At 47.8% G+C, this 20,811-nt stretch overlaps 1 protein-coding gene across 9 annotated transcripts in view; it reads right to left on the minus strand.

The window, feature by feature from the left end:
- The window catches only part of ASAP2 (ArfGAP with SH3 domain, ankyrin repeat and PH domain 2), a 147,981-nt gene extending 127,176 nt beyond the window's left edge, over positions 1-20,805 (minus strand). For all 9 annotated transcript variants that reach the window (XM_019650028.1, XM_019650026.1, XM_019650022.1 and 6 more), the window contains exon 1: positions 20,614-20,805. In XM_019650028.1, the coding sequence (XP_019505573.1) occupies positions 20,614-20,739 (126 nt within the window). In that variant the 5' untranslated portion in view covers positions 20,740-20,805. The remainder of the gene's footprint in view (positions 1-20,613) is intronic.
- Between the last annotated feature and the right edge of the window lie 6 nt (positions 20,806-20,811).

Consider the following 20,811-nt stretch of genomic DNA (forward strand, 5'->3'; position numbering starts at 1 on the left):
GAGGCAAGCCATGTTGATTCAGAGGCACTTCCCAAGTGGAGCCCTGGGTCTGGAAGTGGGGCTGCATAGACAGGGCTGGGTTCAGCCTCCTCGACTCACCGGCAACAGGGAAGGACAAGGCCGCTAGAAAGCAGACTAAAGCCAGCCCTCCCCTGGCCCCAATGGTGGCAAGTGAGATGTGAAAATGGGGCAAGTCGGCAAAGGAACACGCAGCACGAGGCAGGAGGAACCAGCCAGCAGAACCAGCACGGGGACACAGACGGCAGACACCGGGACCCCCAAGGGCTGTGCAGACAGCAGGCCTGCTGCTTCAGGGGCGCCGATGAGCCAGACCACGGCCATCAGCAGGAGGCGGCAAGAGCCGGGCAGGGGTGGGCTGGAGGCAGGTGCTTCGGATACAAGCTAGGCAGGCGCCCGGGTGTCTGACTGGGGCATTAGGCAGGGCCTGGGCATCGGCAAGGAGGCCGCTTTGTAATACAAATACAACCATTTACCAGCATTCACTACTCAGGCCAGTTTCTTGACTAAAGCCCAAGCGTGTAAAAAGCCCAGCCTATTTCCACCACACTAGATGCCCATTAAAACTGGGGCTCAAAATTAGATGTGACTTGGGCCGGCCGAGTGGCACGTTGGCTAGGACCTGGCTTGGGACACCAGAGGGCCCCGGTTCGGATCCCACATGTGAGGGCCAGTGACACTGCCCTCCACAGCTAAGATGCTGAACAACAGCTCAACCTGGAGCTGGGCTGCCATGAGTCGCCGGCGACGGCGTAGGCTGCAGCCCTGCTGCAGTGGGTTGCCATGGGCTACCGTGTGTAGCCAGCAGCCAGCGTGAGCGGCCAGCAGCTGCCGTGAGCAGCCGTCCAGAAGCCGGCGACTGATCTGCCTCTCCCGGGAGGAGCGCAATGATGGTGCCAACTTGGGCCAGTGAAGCAACGACCTCCACAACTAGACTGAAGAAGAAAAGGACAGCAACTTGTCTGTTCCCCTTCCCTAATTCCCCAATAAAAATCTTAAAAAAAAAAAAAATTAGATGTGACTTCATTTAAGTCCAGAGCACGTCCCCTGGACCAAGGTCGGGAGCTCAGTTAGGGAGAGGAAGACGGACAGCTTGAAAACCTAGTCGGGGTCAAAGGGAGACTGTCACCTGCTCACTGGAGGTGACCAGTCCTGGCTAGAGGGATGAGAGGGGCGACATCACATCAGAAAACCCTTCCAGCAGACCCAAATGTTTGCCCACCGATCCTGCTGGCGGGAAGAGGAAATCCTCCTGCCCGTGCTGACACAAGAAGAAAAAGGAAGGAAGTGGTGCAGGGAAAGTGACCAGCACATAACCGCAGACCAGCCCGAGTCTGAGCACTGATCTCCCCTCTGGGAACCGGCAGGTCTTCGTGCTTCAGGAGGCAAGAAGCTGTCGTGTCCCCTACCACGTGCAACAAGCCAAGGGCCTCCCTCCTGCACCACAACCCCTGCACCACAAAACCCCGGGCTCCGTGCTACAGCCCAGATGACCAGGCCCTGTGCCCGGCCTCTGCTGCTGGCACAGAGATTGCTGCCGCCTTCAGTACAAAACCCTCACGAATCCTGTCTGGTCTGATTGAAAGGGGTTTGAGTGATTACAAAATGCAGGCACTTCCTGAGAACCTTCCCTCAATCGGGGAAACCTCCCCTGCTTTCCCCACACCTGCCCGTTCCCCCAGCCGAGACAGAACACAGGACTGTGCTCCAGGAAGTAGCTCAGGAGATGTGGGGGCCACACGCAGCATCTCGGTTCTCTGCAGGGGCTGCGCCCCACCCCTCCGCCCTCCCTGCACCAGGCTGGGTCTACCCAGGGAAAGCTCCCTGCAATCTGGTTGCAGGACCCCCCTCTGTGGAATGAGCCCCGGTCGGGTTTCTCTTGCTGGTTCCAGAGACCTCGCAGGCCCTGTGCTCGGCCCACGGTTACCTAGCGCTCCTGTACAGTGGTCACAAGTCCGCTTCGTCCTCTACAAGACCTTGGGCAAGCAAGCCTGTTCACTTCGACAGGCTGTTATGAGTGACTTGGTGTTGCCATAGCAACTGCCTCTGTATCACACCAAATTTATCAAACCATACTGTAATTGTTTGTTTACGCATCTGTTTACACTGCGCAACTGTGAACTCATAGAAATCCAGGGCTCTATTCACATCCGTAAACACCCCAGTGTCTAAACAGGGTAGGCAGACCTTCCATGAGTGATGTGGAATAAGCAAACACAGGAACCCCCTCTTGCAGAAATCAGAGCCATTCTCCACCAATGCCTTCCTTTCCTCGCAGGAAGGGCTAGGCCCCCTCCTCACTCCACACTCTCATTTCAATCCCGCCCACACTGACAGAGCCCAGCACCACACCACCCAAATTCAGCGGTGAGCACAGCGGGCACAGCCCTCCAGGGCCCTGCACTGTCTTGGCTTTCTCCAACACCCCATCTCTCCCAACCCAGCCAAGGCTCAGGCGCTCTGTCCCAGTCCTAGAACACGCGCTCTCATCTCCTTCTGCCCTCATTCATTCCTTCGTCACTTAATCAACAAATACCCCCAGAGTAGTCCTCTGCGTGCCAGGCCTTGTTCCAGCTACAACAAGGGTTCAGGCTCCTGCAGGAACCACACCGGCCACACTGGTTCCACCCTCCTCTTCAGACATGAGGTGGGACTGTCCCACCAGGCTGGCAGCACACCCAGAAAGACAGTCATATCTACTACCTCCTTTGCAGCTGCCCCAGTGCCCAGCTCTGCAAGGGCTGCACACACAGACTCCTCTTTGCAGGACCAAGGGAGTTCAGAGGGTGAAGACAACAGAGGCTGGGCTTAGGCTCACCGCTGCAGTGGCCCAAGTGAAGTCTGGCCCACTGCCAGCGTCCCCAGAGCAAGTGTTAAGCACAGCATGGAAGCACCTTGAGGACGAGTGGGGGTCCCTCCAGCACACGCTGCCTCCCCCAGAAGCCTACTCTACTGATGGCACCCTTCCATCTTTGAACCTGCCTGGACTCTTTGTCTTTGTCCCTGAATCTGAGATGTGCTGGCCCAGGGGGAAGAGAGAGACACAATTTTGAAAAGGCAAAGACAGCTTTCCTCCCAGAGCGCTCCCTTCCTGTCTTGTGCCCCAAGTCGTACTTAAACTCCTCTGTCTTCTCTGCCAGGCCATCTCCCTATCCTGACAGCCCACTTCCCCTCTGCCCTCCTTCAGAGCACCCCCACATTGCGAGACAGGCAAGGCCTTGGGCAGGGAGCTGGGCAGCGCTCTCTGCACATGATGGCCAATCTCCCATGTCTGCTGCTGGAGCCCACTAGGCCTTTGGAGCTGCTGGAAATGTCACAGAAACTCAGCAGGAAATAGGACTATCAACGCACTTCACCACTGTGACAATAAAGCTAAAATTTCAGTTACGCACCACCATGCAGGAAGAGTGTCTGTCGTTCATATAGTCTTTGTCAACTGAGAAGCATAAATTTACATATATTAGGTATCATGGAAATAATTTGCATTTGGGCATGCCAGCTCACATACATGCTCTGTTGGCCCCTGGGATTCTGAGAAATTCTGCATTCAAATGGCACCACCATTTTTTCACCTGTCCAAGTGACAGCCAGATGGAAAGGGACCATTCACTTTTCAATCACAGATGAGCTGTGCTCAGGAGGAAGGGCACCATGTACTTTGTCCACCACAACAAAAACCCATCAGCAGCCCCCACATGGGCTCAGTTCTCCTGTAATTGCCCTTCCATGAAGAAATCTAAAATCAAATATCAAAACCTAGCAGTCAAAAGGAATGAGAACACTGTAAAAGTGGGGGGGTATGATGACAGCCTCAAGGCCTGGGAACCACCTAGCTACCGACTAAAATCCCGTTCTCGTCTCAAGGTTAACCACGTGTGTGGGCAGGAGGCAAAAAAAAAGAGAAAAAGGCAATGTAACTGGAATACTTGCGATGACACATGATAGAAACATATTTTTAACACTGAAGGAGGATATAATTCTCTCAAAGAGTATTTCACTCCAATGACAAATAATTCAAGGTTGACTACGTCTCCAAGGTTATATGGCCACAGAGCACTTCCCATCAGACGTGCCATGAGATACACCTTCCATTGACATTCAGGAGCTCTTTAAATCTGGTATGTTAAGATTCCCCACACTGCATTTAAATTATCATTACACCTGCACTCACAATATCATCTGGGCTTTCCTCTCCAGTCTTGCTGCTATTATCTGGGTATTATGAATAAACAGTACTTTTCGGAACAGTTAATACCACTAGTATTAATAGTAACGCGTACTATTAATGCTCTTCTGATGTAATGTGCAAATATTTCTAAATATCTGTCCTCTCCAGTCATTTCTAAAGACACTAACGCGTGACAGTGCATGCACAATACTTTAAATATCTTTTAAAATAAAGACACTGCACAGAGATGTCACTAATCACACAGAGGCCGAGTACCTGCACATGCACTCATTAGCACTATGACCACATGGTTTGTAAACGCAATAACATGATTACTGAGCAGCTCCCAGACACTTGGATGGCTCCGGGAAACAAAAAGTTCATTCATTGCCAAGAGCTGTAAGACCCTGATTCAAGTCTTAGGGCGACCACCAAATATCATTAAGCCTCCAGGAGGCCGTTTCCTCAGCTGTAGACGTGCACGAGACATGTCCCACCCAAACCACGTTTTGAAAACAGTCAAGTGTAACTAAAAAGATGAGTTTATTATTTAAAAAAACAAAAAAGCTCCTGCTCTCAGGCATTGGCAGTTCGGTTTCAGGAAGTAAGAACACAAACACAGGAAGCAGGTCTGCAGTGGGAATGGTGCACTTGTTTCAAGGAGATTAATCCCTGAAGGGTGTTTGGGAGGGCTTGGTGTGGGCACAGCAGGACCCAGGGAGCACAACACCACGCCCCTTCCTTCAGCAAGCGTGGGCTGAAGGCTGCAGCTGACATCCCAGGTCTGTCCTAATGAGGGACGGGCAGACGGACCGACCAATGAATGGACAGATGAATCGATCCATCGATGGACTGACTGAACGACCAATGGACAGGTAGATTAAAAAGAGATGAACAAAGTGAGTCAGAGACTAATTGCTTTAAGAATTCAGAAAAGAACATGTTCCAGTGGACTGGGTATGTTTGGGAAGGTTTTACAGAAGAGATTGACATGATTAATATATTTTTCAATGAAGAAATTATTATTAATTGGAATGTTTTATAGAGCAAAGAGTTTGATAATTCTTAAAAAATGACTTTCCTGTTTCTTTAATCATTTCCAAGGATGACATGACAACCTAACTTTGCAAGTCCAACGTATTTATTTCTAAACATACTGCAAGCCTTCTGAAGGGGAAAGTATAAAATCACAGAATTAAGAAGATTACCTGGACCTTGACATTCAACATTTTCTGAGAACCATTGACTGGGTACCACGTTTGGCTCAGAGGATTCAAAGAGAAGTAACACTTAATCCTTTTACCAGGCACACCCACAGTCTGGGATGGGGGTCCAACACGAAAACAAATGTAAATGGGGGAAATTTGGATTTTGAAGTTTCCTCACCCCAAAAAGGAAGTGGCAGAATACTTTGAGGTCAGACAGGAAACCACATAGCTAATTCCTTCTCTCCTCACACTCCTTAACAGCAGACTAAGGACCAAGGTCTGTCCTCATAAGTCTGAGTTTCCCATAAACAGATTTATTCTGCCATGGTCCAAACCCCATCCTGAAAGGCATCTGAGCCAACACTAAAGGGAGGTGTTGTTCCACAGAAAGTCATTTTCTCAGCGAACTACAGTTCATCAAAATTACAAAGGAAAACCCAAAAACTATTTTCATGGAAACTCACCCCCGTGGATGACACACGCCCCTGCCCACGACACAGAGGGCACTGATTTTGAGTCCTCTTAAGGACCAACCTATACATCAAGACACAGGCTCTGAGCTGGCTCTGTGCAACCCTTGGGGGATCCTGGAGTCTAATTCTCTCTTTCCCTCCCTTCACGGGACTCAGCTGCTGCGCACTGGGCCTCCTGCTATTCCTATTCCACTGTATAGTCTTCTCTAGGACCCTAAGGATGACACGACCCTACAGAGAACCAAAATGGGCTTTATAGTAGCTACTTGCTTCTCACATGGGGGGATCTTTTTGTTTATTTCCAGGTTCTAACTCAGGCCTTATGGTCACTGGCTTTAGTTATTCAACCTAATAGTAGTAAATGTCCTTTGGAAAAACAATAACGAATTTCTGAAACACTCATGTGCTGACATTGTTACTCCCTAATTCGACCCAAAATTTACCAAAGCGTCAGAATCCTAATGCAGCTCCTGGTGCATTAGGGGTCGGAATAAGGCCCTGCATGAGATCCATTCATCAGGCCTGTTGGCTTCGTGTAGACACCTGAAGGAGGCAAGGAGGTTCATAAATTAAAAGAGCAAATAAAACAGGAGCCCTGAGAGATTTCGTTTTAGCTACGACTAAAGCCATTCTGTCACAAGATCGATCAAAGCTCCTTTACTTTGCTCCGACCATAAAGAAAAAAAACTGTGCACTTCAAAAATTAAGCTCCTTCTAACACTATTACAGAAGATAATAAATCATTTTTAAAAGACAGACAATAAACCCAGCTCTTGAAAACTGAGGGAGGCAGTGTGGTAGGAAAGGAGGCCCAAGTTAGACGTCATCACCAAAGCTGCAGCTGAGAGTGTGACCTGAGAGAGGCAGGAAGGCAGGCCTCGCCTGAAATTCCAAATTACAGCCTCTCATCCCCCACGGTCCCCTCTGGCTGGAATATCCTCTTTTAAACAGAAAACACAGGGCACCAAGGGTCTGGAAATATACCCAGTGAGCAAAGATAAGAGAAGGCAGGGAAGGGGGGTGAGAGGGGGTGAGAATGTTAAGCTCTAAGCACTGCCTAGATTGCAGCACAAGCGATTTATTCCCCAAGAAAAAGACAGAAACAGCATGGAGGAAGGGAGAGAGGAAGGTGGGAGAAGGTGAAGGGCCATCCTGCATGCCTTGGGGTTACACTGTGGACTCTCCGTGCTGGCAGATCAACCCAGCAGCACCTCTTCCCAACCAAATCCTGCGACCTGGCCAGCTACCACCTCCGCAAACAAAAGTACAGGTTCTGACAGCCCAACAGCTTAAGGAGTAAACACATCTCATTCCTATTCGCCAAACGAAAAAAACCAACGAGAATTTACAAGGTGAGAAGAAAGCCAGGAATCTCAATAATGACCTTTTGTCAAGAAGTGAGGGCATCTCGGTGGTGAACAAATCCAGGTGGTGCTTATAGAAAGAAGCAGCCAAACAGCCACACTAACCAGCAAAAGCAATGGGTTGTTCCGAGTCTGCTGCAGACAGAAGAAGCCTGGCTCTTGAACTGTATGCCTCCCAGGTGCCACCAAACACCTGGCTGAGTGAGGCAAATGTCTGAAACCCGTTTACCAATGCAAGTGACATTTTCACTAACTTACTTCGCAACTAAAGATCACGCAGGCAGAGGAGCTTCCAATTTTTCTCAGTATATTCAGAGCCCAAATGAGAAGGAACAAAACAAATATAAGGAATCTCGGTTGTACAAACAGTTTTCTTAATACTGAAGTGTGTTATTCAATAAAGTTATTGAGCCCCTAGTCTGTGCAACCCACTGGGCATTTAAAGATGATTCAGAACTGACCCAGTAAGTAGGCAATAAAGAGGAATACAGCCGACCCTTGAACAAGGTGGGAGGGTTAGGGGCACCGACCCCCATACAGTCGGAAATCCAAGTATAACTTAAGTTGACCCCCTCCATCCAAAGACTCCTAACCATGGGTGGAAAACACTGTTTTTCAATCTGCAGTTGGCTGTATCCCAACCAACCAATGAGAAACCCAGGAATACAGAGGGTCAGCAATATACTTATTGGAAAAAGCCCACATACAAGTGGACCCAGTTCAAACCCATGTTGTTCAAGGGTCAACAGCAAAAGGCACTCAGATTGTTAAGGAAGAAATAAAGCTATCTCTATTTGCAGATGACATGATCTTGTATATAGAAAAACCTAAGGAACACACACACGCATGTACACACACACACACACACACACACACACACACACACGCACACGCACCCACACCCACCCTACTAAAACTAATAAACAAGCTGAACAAGACCTGCAATCTACAAAAATTAACTGTATACACGCAGTAGCAATGGGCAATCCAGAAATTAAACTAAGAAAACAATTTCATTTACAATAGCATAAAAAATAATAAAATACTTAGAAACAAATTTAACAAAAGCCTAAGACTTATACACAACTACAAAACACCATTAAAAGAGATTAAAGACTTAAATGAAAACATACTCCAAGTTCACAGACTGGAAGATGTCTAAACTCCCCACGGTAATCTACACGTTCAATGCAATCCCCATTAAAATCCCAACTGACTTTTGTGCAAAAATTGACAAGCTGATCCTAAACTTCATATAATGTAAGGAACCCTGAAGAGCAAAACAATCTTGGAAAAGAAGAACAAAGTGGGAGGACTCACACGTCCTGATTTTGAAAATTAGCATATACCTACAGTAATCCAGACTGTGTGACACTAGCATAAGGCCAGATGTAAAGAGCAAGGAACAGAATTGAGAGTCCAGAAATAAACCCATACATCGAAGATTAACTGATTTTTGAAAAGGGTGCCAAGAGAATTCAATAGGGAAAGATCACTTTTTTACAACAAGTAGTGGTGAGACAACATGCAAAAGAATGAAGGTGGATCCCTACCTTACATCATATACAAAAATTAACTCAAACTTAAAAATGGGAAAAGTATTTGCAAAGGTATTTCTCCAAACAAGATACACAAATGGCTATAGGCACATGAAACAATGCTCAGTAACATTAGTCATCCATCAGGGAAACACAAATCAAGTCCATGAGATAACATGTCACACCCACTAGGATGGCCATAATAAAAAAGACAGAGAAGAAGAAGAGCTGACAAGAATGTGGACAAGTTGGCATCCCATACGCTGCTACTGAGAATGTAAAGCGGCTCTTTGGACAATAAACACAGTTACCATATGGCCAAGCAATTTCACTTCTAGGTATATACTCAAGAGAAGTAAAAACATATGTCCATCCGAGAACTTGTATAAGAATATTCACAGCAGGGCCGGCCAAGTGGCTCAGTTGGTTAAGCACTTGCTCAAGAGTGTGAGCTCTGAGCAACAGGGTCGCCGGTTCAATTCCCACATGGGCCAGTGAGCTGCTCCTGAGCTGAGCTGCCAACAAGTGGCAGGATGGCTCAGCTAGTGAGAGCATGTGCTCCTAACAACAAGGTTGCCTGTTCGAGATGGTGGGCTCTGCCCACCCGCAATTAAAGGCTGAACTCGGCACCTTGAGCTGAGCTGCCACCCGGGTGGCTATGCCCACCCGCAACTAAGACTGAACTCAGCACCTTGAGCAGAGTGGGCACCTGGGTGGCTCAGTGGATAGAGCGTGTGCTCTTAACAACGAGGATGCTGGTTTGACTCCGGCATGGGATGGTGCAACGGCACTTGGAGCTGAACTAGCTGCACCCTCCACAACTAAGATTGAAGGACAATAACTTGGCTGTTCCCATCCCCCAATTCCCCAATAAAATCTTAAAAGAAAAGTAAGTGCCCTTTAAAAAGAAAAAAAAAGATTATTCACAGCAGCATTATTCATAATAGTAAAAAAGTGGAAATCCAAATACCCAAATGTCCATCAACTGATGAATAGATAAACAAACGGTGGTATAGCCATGCAATGAAATATTACTCAGACAGCAAAAGGAATGAAGTACAGATTCATACTACAACTCGGATGAACCTGGAAACATTTTGCTAAGTGAATAAAGCCAGGCGCACAATGCCACACATTGCATAATTCCATTATATGACATGTCCAGAATGGGCAAATCTACAGAGACAGAAAATAGGTTAGTGGCTGCCAGGGGCTGGGGGCAAGGTGGATGAGGTGAGACTGCTAATGGGTACGGGGCTTCTTCGGGGGCAATAAAAATGTTCTGGAACTGGATCCTGGTGATGGCTGAACAATTTAGTGAATATACTAAAATAATCACTGAATTAGACACTACAAAAAACATAAATTTTATGGTATGCGAAATGTATCTCAATTTTTAAAAAAAGGAAGAACAACAAAAATAAGTGCCTTGGGAAGCCACAAAAAAGTTTTTAGGTTTTGTTTTTTAAATCAACTTGCAGATAACATTCAGAACCTACATTTTCTTTTTAGGACCTAAACTAGCCATTCCTTGCTCATTTTTATTCAGACCCTTTACAAACCCAATATATGTGATACAAAGAATTACGGGATTTTCAGGCTCAGGAGGGTAGTCTGAGGTCAATTAGTCCAAACCCCTCATTTTAGAGACCAGACACTCAGGGTGGTGACTTGCTCAGGGTCACACAGCAAGGTGGAGGCCAAATTAGAACTAGAATCAGCTCTCTAACTCCTGAGCTAGTGCTCTTTCCACTCCACCAGAGACACACAACCAAATCCACAGGGCAAATGTGAAATCACAGCTTCATAACAGACAGCATATCCCCCAATGTTGAGAATACTGGTTCCCCCCAAAACCCCAAGGAAAAGCTAGCAGAACCTTGATATAAGAAAATCAGTGTCTACTTAGAGTTCAACAGTCCAAATTATTTAATGTCCTGTGATCATTAACTCAACCTGCTTTCCACCAGAGAAGCAAAGTACAACAAAGATAGAATCAAGACCAAGGTATACAGCAAAGACTGCAAAAGCTGCTTCGAGCAGAAATGGGTGGCAAACTACATAGCCCCATTTCTCCCAAACAAACTAGCAACGCACCCAGTGAAACTCCCGCTCGGGCAACCACCATATTGACTCCAGTGATGTTTCAGGGGAGGGAATCTGCAAAGGGGAATGGAAGAGGGATCAAGTTTATGTTCACCTCTAACCTCTTTAAAAGCATGAATATAAGTAGCCCAGAGGAGAAAGGTGAGGAGGTGGTCAGAAAATTAAAGAGTGGCAAGAGGCAGGTGAACTATTAGACAGTTGGAGACACGGAATGTTAAGAGCTGAAAGACCCTACAGTTCACCTCATCCAACCCTCCATTTGACAAATGAGGCCACTGAGGCTGGACCAGTGAAATCACCTGTCCAAGGCCCAAGGGCTGGTTAGTAACAAGGTCAGGGCTACCAAGGAGCAAACACAGCACCAGGACTTAACTTCTCCCTTCCTTTCAGAATCTCCCCAAAGTTCCCTAACTGCCACCCGGGTGCTGACTTCTCGGCCGAGTCTCCGTGACTCACCCTTCAGTGGTCACCTCTTCAAACACAGACTCGCTGACACAGAGGGTCTACTGTATGGATCTGATCGTCACCTACCTGGCCTGGAAGCCTTTACACGCAGCTGGGACAGTGTTCTCAGGCCCTCAGCTCTGAGAGGCTAGATCTGTCCTTTCAACTTACTTAAAGGCAGTTAAGGTCACTTAATAAATACATCTGATGCTAAGTTCCTCCCCAGAGGTTAGTGTCTGATGACTCAGTCTGGGCAACCACACAATCTCAGCAAGTGGCCTGTGGATGGTCACCAGTCATCAACCTACACTAAAGAGGCCCAAAGAAACACCTAAAGAGGAATCTTCACAGGTAATAGCGGTGTCAGCAGGAGGTCATGTGGGCATTAAAGGACCAACAGGAGTAAGACCCCTAAGGACACAAGGCTAATCTCAGGGGCTTGGATTGCAGGTCCTACCAACTGCCAGTTGGGGGAGAGGGACGTGCAGCCATGTAACTTGTCTGAGCCTTGGTTTCTGCAACTGTCAAATAGAGACAACAACAGGACCTACCTCATAGGATTGTTGAGAGGAGTCAATCATCGGTTTAAAACACAGCACAGTCCTTAACATAAAAATAAGGCTCAAAGAAATGTCAGCCATTGTCATTAACATTTAAGAGAAAAACAACTATAATAAGAATGGATTTCTGGAAGCGAGGCCCTAAAATCCTAATCACCTGGCTAGAATCCTAAAAGACGAGGGAACTGTCCTCATCGGCCACCTGACTTATTGACAGCATCTGTGTATAAAACCACATTGACAAAGCCATCTTTAGCACTGAGTAGAAAGATGACATCATTAATAATCCCGTTAGTAGGGCAGGCCTCCTGCCAGGATATAGCGATGCCCGGGGCCACTGGCGCTGCCGGCTAGGCATGTCAGCAGGCAGTGAAGACAATGACAAGGAACCATTTCTGCAGCAACAAGCACAGAGGAGCCAGAGAGGAAACAGCAGCAGCAAGGATTTTCCAGAAGCATCCGCTAGAGAAATCCAATAGGTGTGACTTACTAAAACCCACAGCAAAAGAGCAGGCATGCTGGTCACAGAGGTTCTGGCCAGGCTCTGCAGACGCAGGAGACTGTGAAAAGAACAGCTCTCAGGTCAAAATGTTTGAGTTTGATTCCCGTCTCCACCAGTGCCTAGCTCTGTGATCTTGGTAAGGTAACTTAGGTTCCCTGGACCTTATAGGATTTTTGTTAATAATGAAACAGGTTAAGAGTTACTACATGTAAAGAACTTAAGAGCATGCCTGGCACACAGTATGTGCCCAATAAATGCTAAAAACAAAAGAGGAAAACACCAACAGTGACTGACAATAACACTTGCACCATGCCCTGGATATCCCAGACACACTCAACAACAGCATCATTTCAAATACGTAACCTCCCCAAAAGCAACGCAGACTGCTAGGTCTCTCTTAAAACTCTGGGCAGAAGGTACCTGTAAACCTACGATCGCTTCACCATCAAGCTCACCCTACAGAGTCAAGGACAGCATATGACACGCTAGAACAAAGGTAAAAAGTAGGAGAACTGGCCTGCAGAGAGACAGCCCAGCCCAGGGTCCTAGCTACATGACCCGCAGATGCAGCTCAAGGTTTTGCTGAAGGCCAAGGCATAGATAAGTGTACATGCAAAACCGTGGGTCCCTATGAGAAACTGCCAAGCACTGAGCCTGAAAAAATGCAGGCTGTACCAGGGCTGTCAGAGCACAACTGGCAGCTTCTCCCAACACCCCCAGTTCCTCCAAACACCTTTACTACTTGATCATTTTAACACTGGCTTAAGCTGTAACTCTTCTCGGCTAGACTCTAAGAACCAATTGATGACAATGGCAGTACAGTAATTATGAAGTTTGTTCAAACAGCATTGTTACAAAGTCAATCACACACTCCAAAAACAATTAACTGAAAGCATCTCACCATCAAGCCTGGAATTCTGAGTCTAAATCGAGGGCCATAAACTTGGATTGGAGCAAAGAATCACACCTAGACCTCATCAACCCGGAACTGAAATTTAGCATTATCTTCAATTATGAATGGAAGCAACATGCCATAGTAGTGTTAGCAGCGCCAGTGACTCCAATAAAAAGTATATTCATGTATCTTTAGAGCTGTTAGAAATATCTCACAATATTGCTCCCATTCTCAGTACTTCAAGGTTATTAGGCACACTACCAAATTTTAAAATGCAATGCTGTAGCAAAGAAGCATATATCAGTATGACAGACTTTTCAAATATTTTGCTAAACTGTATTTCAATATATTTGGTTCCCTTTGAAATCCTATGTATTTTATTTGATGCATTAAAATATCTTCCTGAAAAGAGGTCCAACACCTTCACCAGTGTCACGGGGGTCCATGGCACCAAAAAAAAACCCCAAAAAAAACGACGGGCTAAACTACAACTGCACGCAGAAGACGAGGATATAAGTGTTTTATCAGGAAGGAGCCAGTAACCCTGTCACTTTTCCATCCCTGGCACCTGGCAGTAACCACATATTGGTAGGTGCCCAATATACCTTTATGAATCAATAAACTCAGCACAACCAAATACAAATACAAATCCAGCCCAAGCACGCCAGCAGCTCTGGGTGATAGTCCATTTATCCCACATGGTTCATAGGATAAAGCCATCATGGTCCACAAGTCCCTGGAAGGGCCCCAGCAATCCGCTTGAAGGCCGTATGACACGGAGAAGGGCTAGCAATGGAAGCAGGTTCCCACGGCGGGACAACTATCATGAGGATTTATCACCTTTTTAGTAGGGAAAGAGGCGTGTTCGGGAGCTGAATCAGGGACAGTGCTCCAGGCAGCTGACATGGCGAAGGAAGCGTCACCTGCCATCATCCACCTAGAAACGGCAGAGAGACACAAACACACCCCCTCTGGCCTCATCTACACCGCTACACTTCACTTTCTCCCTGGTCGGAGTCTGCCCTAAAGCAAAACATTCAGGATTGGTCCCAACACAAATTCTGTACGGAGCTGGGTTGAGCAGCACACAGCTGGCCTTGATACTGACACTAAGTAGCTTCACCAAGGGGACACTGGGAGCTCCGTTCTTCAGGAGGCTGAGTGAACTGTGCATGGCTGTCACCTTGGCTGGGGCAGGAGTTCAGTTCCGTTCACCTCACCCCAGCACACACAGCAGTCCCGTAGGCACGATGGGTCTCAACCAGCCTCTCACCCCCACTGCTACCACCTAGTCCAAAACCCTCTTGCCTGGAGGACTGCAGGAGACCCCCAGCTCCCAACCCATCTCCCTCCCTTCCCTCAGGCCTTGCCCATCCATTCTCCCTGGAACAACCACTGCGAAATTTCCAAATATAAAGCAGAGCATGTTATTCTCCACTCAAAGCCTCCAAGAGCTTCCCATGCCATAAGAAGAAAATGCAATGCCCTCCCAGGACGACACGGCCTTGTGTGGATGGGTCCCTTGCCTGCCCCTCACCTCCTCTCCCTGCACACTGGCCTTTTTTCTGTCCCTAAAAGCCCCAGCCGGGTCGCGTCTTATGGCCCTTTCCACATGCAGTTCTTGGATCCCAGCTCTTCCCTGGCCGGCTTCCTCACTCCATTCCAGGCTCTGCTCTCATGGCGGGGGATGGGGGAGTGGGGGGGTGTCTCCTCAGAGAGGCCTTTCCTGATTTCAGTTTCCTGGTTTTCAAAGTCACTTCCTATTCCCATATTCTGCATAACTTTTCTTCAAAGCACTTATTACCTGACACTATATTATATCTGTTTACTGCAGTGATTGTTCAGCTCCATCTGGGGAGAGGCTTTAAAAAACCAGTGCTCCAGACCCTGCCCAAACCAATTAAGTCAGAATATGAGGGAGGGGGCCAGGCATCTCTATTCTACAAAAAAAACGCCCCCAAGAGATTCAAATGTGCAGCCAGGAGCTCACAGTCCAGAAGGTGCTTCTCAAACTTCAATGTGCATACAATGACCTGAGGCTGTTCTGAGTCAGCAGGTCTAAGGTGGGGTCTGAGATGCTGCACTTCTAACAAGTTCCCAGGTCGGCTGACCCTTCTTTGAGTTGCAAGGGTCTAAAACAGCACTGGCCAACAGACCTTCGTGCAGTGATGAAAATGTCCTAAATCTACACTGTCCAATACACATGTGGCTGCTGGTCACTTGAAACGTGGCTTGTGCAGCTGAGAAACTGAACTTTTATCTTCGCTGCCACATCGGACAGTGCAGGCCTACAATGCCTGTGGCTCCATGAAGAAAGGCACCGGAGCCTAGAAACGTGGAGGTAAGAGAAGAATCAAGGATTACTCCAGCCCCCTGTGGAGAAGACAGCTGTGAAAATCCAAGGAGAGGCCTAGTTGGCCACCACCTCAGGCGTGGATCAATATTTACCTAAGGCAGGGAGGCAGACCTGGAAGACCATATCAAGACACCTGTGTGACTAAAGCATGCGGTTGGTGACTGCTTGACTTCACAACACACCATCCTAGCCATAGCCCCAGGCACACCTGACACTCCCATCCCCAGGCATCCAGGACTCTGGACAATCTTGTAGTCGCTGCTCCACAACATGTGATCTGTTTATAGGATGTCTGTCTCTCCCACGAAGCTGTAGGTTCTTTCAAAGAGAGAACTTATTCCTCTTGGTATTCTAGTCCCATCACCTAGCACACAGCGGGACTCAATAAATACTGAATGAGTGACAGGACATGGAACCCACCAGGACTCACATTACTATTTTTTTTTTTTAAAGATTTTTATTGGGGAATCGGGGGGATGGGAACATTGCTGGGGGAATTGGGGGAAGGGGAACAGACTAGTTGCTGTCGTTTTGTTCTTCAATCTAGTTGTGGAGGATGTTGCTTCACTGGCCCAAGTTGGCACCATCATTGTGCTCTTCCCGGGCGAGGCAGATCAGTTGCCGGCTTCTGGACGGCCGCTCACTGCGGCTGCTGACCGCTCACGCTGGCTGCTGGCTACACACGGTAGCCCATGGCAACCCACTGCCACAGGGACTGCAGCCTACGCCGTCGCCGGCGACTCATGGCAACCCAGCTCCAGGTTGAGCTGTTGTTCAGCGTCTTAGCTGTGGAAGGCAGTGTCACTGGCCCTCATATGTGGGATCCGAACCGGGGCCCTCTGGCATCCCAAGCGAGTTCTTAACCATCGCGCCACTCGGCCGGCCCTCACATTACTATTTTTATTGTTAATCACAAGAGAGAAATTGAATTCTGGAGGAAGGGAGAGTAACATAAGAGAAGATCGTTTCTTCCTTGAATGACTCAAAAATTCCCCAACAGGGGCGGCCGGTTAGCTCAGGTGGTTAGAACACAGTGCTCATAACACCAAGGTTGCTGTTTCGAGCCCCACATGGGCCATGAAGCTGTGCCCTCCACAACTAGATTGAAGACAACTACTTGACTTGGAGCTGATGGGTCCTGGAAAAACACACTGTTCCCCAATAAAATCCTTTCAAAAAACAAAAATTTCCCAAACACATAAATCCAGATTTCAGAACACAGCATCCTAAGGTGGCTGTTTGACCACAGAATCTATTTTCGAAAACTCAGAAGCACGGGCAAGAAGGTGATGTGCTTCTGACAGCAGATTCAGAGTCTTCTGGTGTGGAATTGGGAGGGGCTGTTCTTCAAACAAGTCACAAAGGATGAAGATTCAAAATCTCATTCTTGCCTAAAAAGCTGGTAGGCCGGTTCCCACTGTAACTGCTGGGAGGGGCATCTGGCCCCAGGACAGCCAATCCCCTGGGAGTCTACGCTGCCCAGATGCTCACTCTATCCCTGCAGTTGCCCTGTGTTTGCGACAGCACTGAGATTTCCAAGGTAACCAAGGACAACAGAGTAGAGAATTATGTCCCAGAACGAAGATGATTAAATTTTAATACTTACCAGTCAACATCAAATTTATTTTTAAAACTAGATCTCTAACAAGGCCAAATAAGCAAGGCAGAATGGTTGGTGCACTAAAGGAGGGTTTAACTGTATACACATAAATATTCTAAGTATGTATATACATTGTTTCCTATTTTGAGACTATTATTTCACAGTACCTACAGACTCAAAGACTCTGAGACAGAAATACCACCACAAGAAGTGGGGTGGGAAGCTCACTTTTTCAATTTATGCCACTACTTGTTTTTTCCGTTATTTCCAAAAACACAGGGCGAACTCCATGACGCAGCACCAGACTTCGCTAAAATTGTGCAAAATAAGTATTTTACCTGGAGAGAGTGATCAAGTGAAACTTTTAAAACACAGCTCTGTGTTGACCTACTGCCAAGACAACAAACTGGTTAAAAAATAAGCATGGGTTAATAGATACACAGTTTTTCATTCACTTACTCATCTAACCATTCATTTCCCCTACTCTTCCTACCTCTTCCTGCAAATCCTATTTTGGGGCCCAATGCCCTCATCAGGTTCTGATGATTAACTATAATTTGTTACACAGTTTCATTTATTAAACAGTTGTGTGTCAGGTATTGTACTGTGTATTTAGCTCATTAAACCCTCACCACACCCTCTGAAGGAGAAAGGCATTGTTATCCAGACTTGAAAGCTGAGGAAAATGAGAAAATGTTAGGTATCGCACCGGAGTTCACACACCTGGCAAGTGGTAGAGTGTGACAAGAGTAATTCAGAGAATTCAACATTATTAATAAAAACAGAAAGCGGCATCCGTTTCTGAAAACAGCAGGAGCCAAGTTCAAATTCCAGCCCTTCCACTTACTTGTTCTGTAACCTTGAGCAGATTAACCTCTCTGAGCCTCAATTTCCTCATGTATAAAGCAGGGATGAGGAATAAACACAACAGATATGAGATTCATAGTGTAGGACAGGGACCCAATAGCTACTAATCGTCCAGCTACAGGTGTGCATATCAAAGAAAGTATATTTCAGCTGTAAGACGATTTTTGGCAGACATAACCTATTTTGGAAACAGTGGATTCACAAAGGTTAATCAGTTTAAATCATTCTATAACTCAATTGTTTAAACACAGGACCACGGGCTTGCAAAGTTTAAATTTTATTTCTAAGTAGCTTTATGTCACAATACCCACTCTCATGCCTCTTTCCAGTTTGAAAACTAGATGCTTATTTAAACCAAAAGATATGGGCATCACTTGTTAATAAAACTATAAAAGGAACAAGTTTTTGTAATGGGAATGAACATTAAACACCCTGGAAAAGGTTTAAAGAAAGCCATAGTGATTTCCCTCAAAAAGCAAACTTTCAAATTTAGTTCTCATAAACCCAAACTCACACACACCAACACCCTAGTATGTAAACTGGATAGGCTTCAAGTGAGATAGACCTGAAACGATTTCAATTTTTTTCATATTTGACACGGTAACCAATTCCTGCGCTTAGAGGGCAACGTGGAACAAGCTTGCAATTTCATAAAATGACCAAATCCAGTCTCTTTAATCTGCTCAGTAACTGAGCTCTAGGGTAATCTCCTGCACAGCATACAAAAAGAGCTTTGGAATTATACACTGGAAACTAAAATTAATCAGAGAAAGGGTATGCCAATTTTAATAGCAATTCCTATTTGCCTAGCTTTCCAACATCTGCCAGTGTTAATATTTAACTATAAACTACAGTAGGGAAAAGAAACAACTTTAAATATAATCAAGCTTTTTTTACGGCACCATGGTCAAAGCTTCCTTCCCTTCAGAAACATTCAGCTACCTTTTTGGTTGCCATCATTCCATGGACATTATTAATGGTGTCTTTTCAAAACATCATGAAAATGTGTCTCTTGCCCAGCACTTCTGAAAAAACTTCTCACGGGCCCTCTCCATCTGCCTCATTTGAAGACGTAATTTTTAAGCTCTGCTGCTGATACAAAAAGAATTAAGTGAGGTGGGATCACCTAAGTCACTACAAAAGGTTTACAGAAACTCTCCTCTACTAAAAGAAGGGGGGGGGGCTGGTGAGACCATGCTCTTGCTCCAATTAAAATGTTCAGAATGCTGAATCCGTTACTTCTGATTTCCACTATTATTGACTGTTTATGTCTACAAAGAAAAAAAGAATTTCCATTAAGCGAAACATTCTGGATTTCCCCCCCCAAGCAATTCCTAACAGCAGATGCTTTGTTCAAGTGGGCACATAAATAAATAAATGCCACTGCTTAATTTAAAGCGCTCTGGCGACCTCCCCTCACTCACTCCAGCCCAGTCATCTTCTAAAACACCTACAATACCCCCATTTTAAGGCTATAACGTGACATTCTGGCCAAGAGACATTTAATCATCTATTCAATATTGGCGCACGTCTGGCTTGTAAACCGGTTACCTACTATGAGCCAAGCAGAGTGCTAAGCTAAGCACTTCACACACAGCGTCTCTGATGGTCACCACAACCCTGGAAAGGATGCATTCCTGGTGCCCGTTTGATAGGTAAGGAACACGAGGGCAGAGAGGCGAGCAGCCGCCCCAAGCCACAGTCAGCGGGGGCCGTGGACTCACACACTGCCCTTCTGACACGCACGGGGCTTTTACTTGTCAGCCTAAACATGTCCATTCCTAAGTGGTCTCCCGGCCGGATGCGGAGGGCTTCCTGGTCAGCACTCGGCGTAAGGATGACTTTGCACCATAACTAAAATCAGGCCTTTTCCAGGCCGACGGGGGAAGGGAGGCGACGGGGAAACAGGTAAGGCGCAGGTAAGTGGGGGCGGCTACCCAAGGCCTGCGCATCATCAGGGGCCCTGGCCCTGCACGCACCGTCCAGCGCTCCCCGCCCGGGCGCGGGGTGGATCCGCCCAGGCCTTCCCGGCTCAGGTGTGCACACCTCTCCCGGGCAGCCGGCTTTCCCCGGACGGACCCGGAGCGTGACACAGGGGGATCGGGGCGCACAACCGCCCTGCGGGACGGGCTGCGGGCAGGGGCGCTTCCCCCACAAGTTGGGAGGTGGGCGCCCCGTGCACCCCTGCCCCCGCTCACCGCCCAACCCGACATTCGGGCCGAAGTTGGCAGCGCTGGGGGCACCGCCCGGCCGGGGCCGCGCAAGACACACGGGAGGGAGGGGGGCGTCTTCAAAAGGCCTAAGGTAGCCTTCTCCTCCGAGCCACCTACGCGGAACAAAGGGCTTCTGTTTCGGGCAGCGGGCGCCCGGCCGCGTCCGGTTGGGAGGAGGAGAAACTTTTCCCGGGATGCGGGAGCCGGGAGGGGGCGGGCGCAGGGCCGGCGGCGGGCAGGGCGCGGGGCTACCTGCCGCCCTCCGCCCGCCCGCCCGGCCAGGCCCGCCCGGAGCCCTCACCTCCTCGATGGCGGCCACGGTGTTCCGGCACTGCGCCGTGCGCGTGGTGAAGCTCGAGGCCGTGGGCGCCTTGTAGTCCTCATGGGTCTCGGCCACGAACTCCGACACGGAGATCTGGTCCGGCATCGCCTCGGCGCGCGGGCGGCCGGCCGCGGGGGAGCCGACGCCTCAGCCGCCGCGCGGGCTCCGACCGGCCGC

The sequence above is a fragment of the Hipposideros armiger genome, unplaced genomic scaffold, assembly GCF_001890085.2.
Source record: "Hipposideros armiger isolate ML-2016 unplaced genomic scaffold, ASM189008v1 scaffold_137, whole genome shotgun sequence".
In the NCBI taxonomy this organism is placed as follows: domain Eukaryota; kingdom Metazoa; phylum Chordata; class Mammalia; order Chiroptera; family Hipposideridae; genus Hipposideros; species Hipposideros armiger.